Source organism: Podarcis cretensis (assembly GCF_951804945.1).
Source record: "Podarcis cretensis genome assembly, chromosome: 4".
Lineage (NCBI taxonomy): Eukaryota > Metazoa > Chordata > Lepidosauria > Squamata > Lacertidae > Podarcis > Podarcis cretensis.
The window spans coordinates 54,128,784-54,139,853 of record NC_137173.1 but is presented as its reverse complement, the minus strand read 5'-3'; the positions used below and the strand labels follow the sequence as shown (position 1 = coordinate 54,139,853).

General features: G+C 40.2%; 1 protein-coding gene across 2 annotated transcripts in view; it reads right to left on the bottom strand.

Annotated features, from left to right (window-relative positions):
* Window positions 1–5,250, bottom strand: part of KCNE2 (potassium voltage-gated channel subfamily E regulatory subunit 2) — a 221,928-nt gene extending 216,678 nt beyond the window's left edge. Inside the window, exons 1-2 of one of the 2 annotated variants that reach the window (XM_079974988.1) lie at window positions 4,800–5,250; window positions 1,656–2,080 (exon numbers count right to left, since the gene is read on the bottom strand). In XM_079974988.1, coding sequence (XP_079831114.1) covers window positions 1,691–2,068 — 378 coding nt within the window. In that variant the 5' untranslated portion in view covers window positions 2,069–2,080; window positions 4,800–5,250 and the 3' untranslated portion in view covers window positions 1,656–1,690. Of the gene's footprint in view, window positions 1–1,638; window positions 2,081–4,799 lie in introns of those variants that run through there. The other variant, XM_079974987.1, reaches the window with a different exon arrangement.
* Between the last annotated feature and the right edge of the window lie 5,820 nt (window positions 5,251–11,070).

Genomic DNA, 11,070 nt, shown 5'->3' with positions numbered 1-11,070 from the left:
CTTCCCTCCATTCCCTCCCCTGGTCCTTTTATATTATCTTAATTTATACATGTCAGTAATTTCATTATCTTTAATTAGCTCCAAATTTAAAGGGAAGTCGAGGGATCTGAGTAATCCCAAAATGTGGATTTAATATAGCGTGAAAATACTTTCCCCCCTTTCTTTTCTTTTGTGTGTGTGGTTTATTTTTTTATACTTATGTGATGATCATGTTTAATTGTGAAAATTAATTTTAAAAAACCAGAGAGGAATTAGTACTTTCGTTAATTCAAAATGTTGGGATACACATTCTGATATAATAAAGCCAGTTCAAATATAAAATGAAAATGCTAAATGGCAAATACCCTAGCAGGATCAGTAAGATAATAGGGCTGAAATTCAATTTACAGCATTTTGAACAAAGCTTAAGGGTGGCGTGCAGAAAACTGCATTTGTGCATCTTGCAGTAAGGCATCTATGGTCACCAGGAATGTCACTGCAGCTAATTAGAATTTTTGGGATACTACAATCTTCAAAATTATCCATGACAAATAGATGAGTCCACTGACCTGGGCGTATGGGACAGAATCAGCCTTCGTCACCCTAAAGGTTTATAAATGCTAGTAATAATGTTCATAATAATTGTTAGGAAAAGTAGGGAGCCCACAACACTACCAAGAGGCAAGAATGAATAAATATATACATATCATTTGTTTATTTATGCAATTATTTCTGCCCTGCCTTTTGGCTTCAGAGCAGCTGACATAATCAATTTAAAACATAACATAAACAAAACAATCAAATGTACAGAGTGCTGAAATCAACACACACAGATTCATTAAAGAAGGTTAATATTGAGACAGAACCTTGCAGTTTTTGCTTCTGATGTTTACGATATGATGATGAGTGAAAGCGGCTACGATTCCTTTGCAAGCAGGTTTGTAGGATGTCCTGGTCTTGTTACTATGATCGGGAAATACCAGTCTCTGAATATGAAGTAGCACAATGGACTGTAAATGGAACTGTGTAAGTTTGATGAGGACTGTGCCCCTTGGTTCAGCTTCAATTTTTTGCATCCGTGGAGCCCCCCCCCCCCCCATGCATTTTAGGGTTCTGAGATATGCAGGGGGGAGCCTTTGTGGAAGAAAAAAGCCTCCCCATTTCAGGCAGTTGTATTCCATAATTTGGAAGGCAACAGAAGGAAGCAGTTTAGCTAGGACCCTCATTCCTGCCTGTCCTATTATGTGATTGCTAACACCTTAAAAGGGTTCTAAAGGTTAGGTAGGTTGGTTGAAACCGATGAAAACAGGGAAGCTGGCTGAAAAGATTATTGTGGTGGCTGGATGTCCTCTCCCATCTTGTTTAGTAAAGCAGTGGCAACATTTTTTGTAGTTTTCACTGAGTCATTCAGTCACTTAAAGAGTCTCAAAGCTGCTACTGCCCGCAACCTTAAAAACAAACAAGGTTCTTCCTACATTAGTCATATAGACTTCAAAATACATAACACATTTGCCTGGAAGTATTTGCTGATGATGGAGTTGCACTCTACAATATCTGGAGAGCACCCTGTTTGGGAAGACTGGTTTCTGTACAATATGATATTGTTTAGCATTTATATTTTTTAAAGGTAAAATGACTTAAAATAACACACACAGAGAGAGAGAATTCTCCAGTACTACCTCATTCAGGTAGTGGCAATTTCTCCCACAGATCAAGCAGTCTGGGTGCTCGCTTGATCCTTTGCACCAGTATTTTCATGGATGGTGCATTTAAGGTCATGGTGGAGCAGCGTCTGGTTTTTGAGCTTGTTGCCCCAGTCATCCACAATGTATTGGTGATAAGGGTCATCAGAGTGCTCTCGTCTCTTTGATTTCACGGTGCTCACTAAGATCGTCACAACAATGAAGGAGAAAATCCCAATCATCACCATGAGATACATAATGACATAATTTAAGTTCTCAGCATCAAGTGTTGCTTGCAACGTATTTTCTTCAATTGTGGTATTTCTTCGCCAGCTATTCATGTAATCAAGGAAGGTCTTCCTGAAAGTATCTTCCAGAGCCTTTGTGAAGTTCTGTAAGGTGGCCATATTTTCAGTGAACTGTCATTAAACACAAAAGCATGCATCAGTCATCTTCATACAGGAGAATCATACATTCTTGGGAGAAGGGAATACTGGGGCATTGTTAAGGGGTGCCCCAAGTCCCAGGTCTTTTGTGGTGTGGCTCATTGCTTTTGTCGCTTTCCCTTTCTTAAACTTATTTTTTTTTAAAAAAACAAACTTTGCTGATAAGGCAGCTGTTGGGTATAGTGCTGCTGAAATGCCAGCTATTCACCATCTTAATTTTCCAGAGGCATCAATATATAAAAATTAACATATGCAATTGTGTGTCATGGGTGTGTGACCCAAGTCCTTTAGGCATCTAGCAACACCCCAGGGGCATATGAAATTCTCTTCAGCAGGCAGAGACAAACTCCGGCCCTCCAGATGTTTGGGACTACAATTCCCATCATCCCTAGCTAACAGGACCAGTGGTCAGGGATGATGGGAATTGTAGTCCCAAACATCTGGAGGGCCGGAGTTTGCCTATGCCTGCTCTTCAGTAGAAGGAATCACAGAAATGAAAATTTGTGTAGCTTTGCTGATACTATGTGTGGAACAGAAATTACGTAGTGAGGGGCAGACTAGAATCACTGGGATTCTGCTTAGTAAACTCAAAAGCACATTGGGTCACAGAAATACCAAGTTATGTTACATTAGGCATAAAGAGGCAGTTGTCTTGAAAACGTATTAATTAGTTCCTTCTCATTCTTCTTGTACTTTGAACTTGAAATGCACTTGTGATTTTAAAAAGTCTAAGAGCAAAAAAAAATATTGTTGAATGTATAGGAAGAAAGATTTAGATAATCTTATTGCAAGCATTAGAGAGGATCAGTATTAAGTAGGAAGTTGGGGATTTGATTCATGCTGGGTTTGGTTATCACTCATTACATCAAATGTTGTCTCAATACAAATATAGAAGATCAATTTACATAATAAAGTATATAATTATAGGGACAAATTAGGATTCATAAGATAGGCATGTATTAATGAATGATCCTGATGAACAAGATTCTGCTGAAATATTATGATTAAAAGATGACACAACTTTAACTGATGAAGCATGGCATTTAGTTTGTGTATACCTTTAAAGCACATTTGAAGTGCTTTCTTTTCCACAAAGAATTCTGAGCACTGAAGTTTACCCCTCACAGATGGAACATTTCCCAGCAACCCTTAAGAAACTACAGTGCCCAGAATTCTTTGAGGGAATGTGGGAAATGTGCTTTTAAGGTGAAGTGTGCCTGCTACCCAAGGCTATAAGGCAGCGTCTCTGCTTCAAATTTCAACCCAGCCACTGGGTGGCCTTAAGCAAGACACTGCCTGATTGACATGCCAGTTTTTAAGGAGGGGGCCAAGTATCATTACAGTGGTGCCTCGGGTTAAGTACTTAATTTGTTCCAGAGGTCTGTTCTTAACCTGAAACTGTTCTTAACCTGAAGCCCCACTTTAGCTAATGGGGCCTCCTGCTGCCGCTGCGCTGCCGGAGCACGATTTCTGTTCTCAAGCAAAGTTCTTAACCCGAGGTACTATTTTTATGTTAGCGGAGTCTGTAACCTGAAGTGTATGTAACCTGAAGTGTATGTAACCCGAGGTACCACTGTACTGCCATAATATAGACTTGGCTTCATTCTACCTAATGATCTTGTGTATATTAATCAGATTATATATGCATTTTAAGCACTTGGAGAAAGTGTTTGATCCCAACACAAATCCCTTCCAGGCTTCTCAAACACCCCACATGACAAGAGATCTGCATGCCCCACTGGCACAGAGGGCCTGATGACCTGCATGATTAAAAGTAACTCTACCTGTCCATTGAACAGTGGCACAAGGATGCCTTCTGGTGCCTGAACTACTTTATGCACACACTATATCAGCACTGGGCAACACTCGGAATGTGGTGTTAATCATTGCCACCTATAGAAAATGGGCTTTAAAAATAGGTGTAAGCCAGTTTCTGTTCTAGGCACATGGCTTTTAAACTATAACATGTGAGTAGGGCGCTGCAATTCATTCTGGCTGTCTTAACATGCAGAAGTTGTTGAATGCCACTTAATCATTCCTGCAATAAAAGGGTTCTGCTATCTAGGAGGCTTTTTTAAAAAAAAGCCATAAGCAACATAACATTGCATATTGCATTTTTCAAAATGTCATCCGATCTAATTGTAGCTTAAAGATTTCTAGTGACTGTTGGTCAGAATTAGGGTACTGTTTCTGATTTAATCATTCTGTCCCCAGCCTATAACAATTTACCGTATTTTTCGCTCTATAAGATGCACCAGACCACAAGACGCACCTAGTTTTTGGAGGAGGAAAAAGAATATTCTGAATCTCAGAAGCCAGAACAGCAAGAGGGATCCCTCTTGCTGTTCTGGCTGCTGTGATAGCTACGCAGCCTGCATTCGCTCCATAAGACGCACACACACTTCCCCTTACTTTTTAGGAGGGAAAAAGTAAGCCTTATAGAGCAAAAAATACGGTACTTTTCGGCTGTTTGATCTTATTATACCTTCATTGGTACATATACTTTGCCTACATACACCAAAGCACTTCTACATTTATTTTTAAGTTCTGTGCTTATTCATCTTATGTATTCTGGCTTCACATCTCAAAGCATTTCTCATTTTCACATCAGTTCCTTTCTATCTGCTATTTTTCCTGTTTAATTTTAAATCAAAGCTTTAAAGGTAATCAGTCATGGTTACCAGAAACTTACCTCCTCTGTGCTTTTTTATAAAGAAATTCACAGCAACAAAGATTTTACGTGAACAGTATCATGATACTCTTGAATAGAACAGAGAAACCATCAGCTGGATGAAAATTCCATCTTGTGCTGCTGAATAGTTGCCTGGTACTGATCTAACTTTAAAGTAAATGTATTCTTACACCTAATCTCACTGGGAAGTTAAATATTGGCTGACACCCAACAGGTAACCTTCATGCTTGGTAGGGTACATAACAAACTTTTTCAACCTGTAAATCATTGTAATATAAAACTTTAAAGGAACAGTCATGGGGTTTTGTGGGGTTTTTTTACAGGGGAGTTACTCTGTACTGAACATTATGCTCAGTAAAGGCTATAATGCTGGTATGGTTTGAAATTTAAATTGTCGCTTAGTATAGCTTTAGTGGGAGTGAAGTAAAACTAGAAGTACTGTATCAAAAATAAAAATAAAAATGGGAGGAATTGGAAATCACCACACAATTTCATCCAAAATGCCCAAACTCATGTTGTAAGGGGGGGGGGGGAGGCTTCATTTTCCCTTCCTAAACTCAATTATTTCTCCTCATCAGAGTTTTCCCCCACTGGCATCTCCTGAACTTCACAAATCATGGTAATATGGTCTTCATATTACACAGAACAGCCACATCTCCTTTTGCGCAAACGAAGTACAGAATAGTTTCTGTCTGCTAAGAAGATGGAGAAATGAAATATACTCGGAGTTGAGTGTTGATTTCATTCTCTTTATTTTAGCTCATGGTAAACAGTGAGAGTGAGTGCTTATCCCAAAAACTTCTGGCTATATATACAGTCATACTTCAGCTTACGGTCACTTCAGGTTGCGCAGTTTCGGGTTACGGACTGCGCCGAACCCAGAAGTACCGGAACAGGTTACTTCCGGGTTTCGGCACATGCGCAGAAGTGCCAAATTGCGACCCACGCATGCAGAGACACGACACTACAGGTTGCAAATGTGCCTCCCACACGGATCACATTCACAACCCGAGCATCCACTGTACATTATTTACACAATGGGTCCCATGTGACTGGCTAGTTCAACTCCCCTCCTGGAGCCTGATTGGACTGTTCTTGCAGGCCAATCAGATTGCTGATTCACTTCCTCCTGGAGCCGGATTGGGCGGCTCCTGCAGACCAATTAGGTTGCTGCCTTCTAGGATCCTACCTGCCTATTGCTCTAGGATCCAAGCTCAGTACATAACAAGAAATCTGGCTGTTGTTAACACCATGGCAGCCAAACTTCCCAAGGGTGTTAAACTGTCCCCTGGATGAACATGACTGACTTGTGACTAGCTGTCAAGCAGGACTCACAAGGCTTACTCAGACATACACCCCACTGTGTTTAATTTTGCCCCTGATTGATCCTGGCTCCCTAAAAAAAGCTCAACAACTTTGGTCAATCCAACCAGTTGTTTTTTTTCATAGTGGGAGTAGATCGCAGTCTCTTGGGAGCTGGACATGTCTGCTGTAGAGGATTGAAGCATGAGCAATGCCTGCTGAAATCTCAGAAGAGTAAACCTCTCACACCCTTGAACTGTGGCTCTGATTCAGATTAAGGACCTCTACACTTGGGTTTTAATTTTTAAAAACCGTGATATCAGTTCAAGTGATACATTTGTAGTTTAGATTTCTATTACAGTAAATGAAGAAATAGTTTGAAACCATGAATACATCGTTTGTGAAAAACCCTCAAGTGGTTTGTATGGCTTTTTGCAGGAAAAAATGGATTGTCCACAGAAGTTGAAATTCCAGATAGTTCAATAACAACAAGATTTTCACTCCCAGTGGTTTTTATTTATTCTTGGGGCACATGAATTTATTTATTCTTGGGGCACATGAGTTAAAAAACAAGGAAGAGGTTTGTGATATGGCTTCTCTTGTAAAGTTTATGTTGTACCTGATCTTCATTTTAATAGCCTTCTTTCCTTAGTACAATATTGCAGAATGCATTGTTTGCATTTCCTTGTAACTTGGACTCATTTTAGGTGACTACATCATATAGCGAACATCAATTTTAGATACTTATTTTAGGTACAATATTTTTGTACATAACTGTGGGTTTAGGGGTGTAAGTCTGGAACCCAGTTTGTAGGTGAGATGGGAACACTGGCAAAAAATACTTTGCCAAGCTCTGGTTTTGGTTTTTGAAAGTCAGTTTCATTAAAGTCATTTGAATTTGTCAAATTAGTTTGTTCAGTTTAGGGAATAAGGTACTTTAAAAATATGCTCCTTATTTTTCCCACCTGCAAAGTAGAGAGCACTTACCTTCACATTTTCTTCCTCTATTACTTTCCCTTAGACAAGCCCACCAAGAGACTACAGTTTTCAAGCCACTTCTGCTGCAGTTTATTCATTGGGGCAATTCCAAAATAAGTTCTGTGAGGCTCTCAGGCCCTCTGCATCCTGTAAACACTTCATCTGCATGTATTTATCACTTCATCTGCATGTATTTATCACTACCTTCAACATCATTCTGTACATACCTGGATTTTCCCTGACTTGAATAGCTTATTAAATAAACTATTAATACATATGGAACATTAAGTTTTCTTTGTTCACAGTACAGATGATATAGAATTCACAAGTAGGACCTAGTCTAGAAAACCATAGTGGGTTCTGCTGCTTAAGACCTTCAGGTACAGAATGAAATTGGGGTCTAGGGACTTTTGTCAAATGGAAATATCTTTTACATGCTGACCTTTTGGCTAGGGCTTCTAAGGGACCATGACTTGGAGAACACACCTTTCAGAGCAAGGTTTGAGTATTGCTTTCCGTAGCCTAAGGGAATCCCAAACAAAAGGAAGGAAAAGAACATCTTTGGCTCTTTCTCTTAGTCTCATGAGACAGGCCAGTTGTGGGGTGGAGCTAATGTATAGTGCTCTGAGACATACAGTGGTACCTTGGGTTACAAATGCTTCAGGTTACAAACACTTCAGGTTACAGACCCCGCTAACCCGGAAGTAGTACCTCGAGTTAAGAACTGTACCTCAGGATGAGAACAGAAATTGTGTGCCAGCGGCGTGACAGCAGCAGGAGGCCCCATTAGCTAAAGTGGTACCTCAGGTTAAGAACAGTTTCAGGTTAAGAACGGACTTCCAGAACGAATTAAGTACGTAACCAGAGGTACCACTGTACTCCAAAGCAGAATAGAGTAGTTCTACTACTTCCCTTGGGACGCGGGTGGCGCTGTGGTCTAAACCACAGAGCCTAGGGCTTGCTGATCAGAAGGTCGGCAGTTCGAATCCCCGCAATGGGGTGAGCTCCTGTTGTTCGGTCCTAGCTCCGGCCAACCTAGCAGTTCAAAAGCATGTCAAGTGCAAGTAGATAAATAGGTACCGCTCCGGCGGGAAGGTAAACGGCATTTCCGTGTGCTGCTCTGGTTTGCCAGAAGCTTAGTCATGATCCAGAAACTGTCTGCGGACAAATACCAGCTCCCTCGGCCTATAGAGCGAGATGAGCGTGCAACCCCAGAGTCGTCCGCGACTGGACCTAACAGTCAGGGGTACCTTTACCTTTACCTTTTACTACTTCCTTTGATCTGGACACTGTGTTTCTGTTGATGCAGCCTAGAATAGCATTAGCAGCAGCAACTATGTAATTACTGATCAGTCAGCTTGAAATTGATACAGGAGACATCCTTGCTGCTACTGTAATGACCTTCCAAGAGCAGGCAAAGTCCTTTGGCCCACAAACTGACTTTTATTCCAGTCTAAAAACTGCCAGCAATGCAGGATCAACCCAAGGCCTGAAGTGATAAGGCCAAGGTCACAGGTTCAATTCCCCATATGGGCCACCTGCATATTCCCGCATTGCAGGGGGTTGGGCTAGAGGACCCTTAGGGTCCCTTCCAACTCTACAGTTCTATGATTCAAAGAATATTTCTTTTAAGCTAAGCAGTCACAGCTCTTGAAACAATTGCCATTTGCTTAGATCTGTTTTTGTTTCCCCCTAAAGTCGGGAAACCCAAAATGGCTGTATTCTATATATACGGTACTCACAGAAAGTGGGTATACTTGTTTTCAATATCGATACAATTTTTGTCTTTGTAATGATTACCAGAGTGACACGGTTTCCCGGAACTACATAACTACATTCTGTAAAAACAACAACAACCCATCAGCATTTACGCATGGTGTTCCAGTCCAGTAAATTCTGAGACTGTCACAGTTCACTCATTGTTTTTTCTCTTGGAAACTTTAAAAGTGAACCTGCCTAATTCGCACTTTCCAAGAATTGAAACGCAGCCATGCTTTGAAATCTGCACTTCTCCAAATTGTGCAATCAAAATCTCCAATCCATGAATTTTAGATACAAAAATGTATGCATTTGTACATACAAAAACCCAGTACTCTTTTTCTGGGGGTACTCAATGGTATGCAGTACTGGCACCTTTTATTCTAGAAGAAAAGCACTACAAAAAATGAATATAATGGGTACATTGTCCATAAAAATGCACTTATTGGTGAAAATAACACACAACAGTCATTGATTTAGGGAGAATTGCTTTGCAAACATGTATATCTCCCAGGGAGACTGCGACCACTTTGTCCCTCTCCAGTTCTTTTAGCTGAGCACAGCATGGCAGCTAAGCTTAGCACGTTGTCTATGGATCATGTTTAAGGAGAAGAGAGCTTAACCAAGATGCCAGGTTCAATGGCATGGTAAGACTTGGCTTAGCTGCTGCTGTATACTAATGTAAAAGGATTGGAGAGGAGCAAAACAGCTGTCAGTTCTGCATTAGGGGACAACATGTTTGCATGGTCCTAGCAAGCCTACCTTGATGTATGTGTGAAGTAGGTTCCTTTTATTGCTCCCTTCAATTCTACCATCGTCTAACCGTACGTTGAAGTTCTGAACCAATGATAAGTTTTGACATAGCTAGCTCTGGCAATAATACAAGCCCATAAAGTACCCTGAGAATAATGCCATGGTGCTTATGCAACTTCATAGCGCTGTAAAAGATGTTATTAATTTGCATTTCAAATAAACTGCAGGGACCCTGGTTGAAAGATACGATATAGATGTGATTCATCTTTTTTTATTAGTTCCTGACTCAGGCAAAAGATTCCTTAGACCGATTACACATTTCATAGAAACACATGTAACAAAGCCTCAACAAGGTTTTCATTTTGTTTTTTAAATGAGAAACAGCCTTCTGAGGCTGCAATGTTTCGTGGAGGAGTGACTTGCCTAACCCTTTTCCTGACACTTGTTTTTCCACTCAAATTGCTCCAAGCAGTTTTTCCACTCTGGAGAAATCTAGACAGGGGTTTATCTGGAAGCAGTGAGGGAGGAAACCAGGTGTTTCTGCTTTTAGCCAAGTGATGGCGAGCATGACAGATTAACCACAAAAAACAAGCAACAACAACGAAATATGGTGTGTTTGAGAAAATTCAATGTTTTCACAATTCCTTCCCTTTGTGTGGACTTTTCATAATAGTATGAAGTGTGTGGAGATCGAGAGACAGAATGAGGAAAAGGGGCAAAATGTATGACTGAGGAAGGTGTGAAATAAGGGTGAGGGTCATAATACCAGAAAAACAGCTTCTTCTTGGCAGGTGGATCAGCTCAGGGAAAGCTCCTTGTGGATTTTCTCCATGCTGATCATTTATTTTGATCCCAACTTATATGTAGTGGTTTTAATGTTCCACATGTGCGATTGGCCAGATCTGTTGTTTTACAGTATTTTCAGAGCAGATTCCCTTTTAAAATACTTTACTAGGGAGAGGTTATGAACGATGAAGGAGAAATCAGATTAATTTTCTGTACAAATGTAAAATGGATGTCTTCTGAGACTCACAATTGTTTTCTCAAAGCAGCTTGGGAAACAATTTTCAGGTCCAAAACTTCTATAGAGAAGAGCCACCTGCTGGTAGAATAAGGACAACTGAGTTTTAGATTCTACCCTTATTATTATATTGCTCAGCCACCCCTTGACTTAAACACCTTGCCTTCATATAAAGATAATTTGGTCATTTTGCATGACACCTTGATCAAAGAGTTAATTTCAGGAAGCAATCCCCCTTAAAATTAGTATTAGAATCTTCTACTATTTATTTTGCAAAGTGGCTTGTCTGTCTGCTCTCTGTGCATTTGATATTGTAACCAAATTTTGTATGATGGCTCCTGACATCACTAAGAAGGTTTTCATCTATGTTTGGATACAACTGAATGCCATTTGAATCAAGATGGTGGGTGGAAGCTTTCAAAATAGCACTGATTCTTTTGTGTGTTTGTTTCTTAAAAT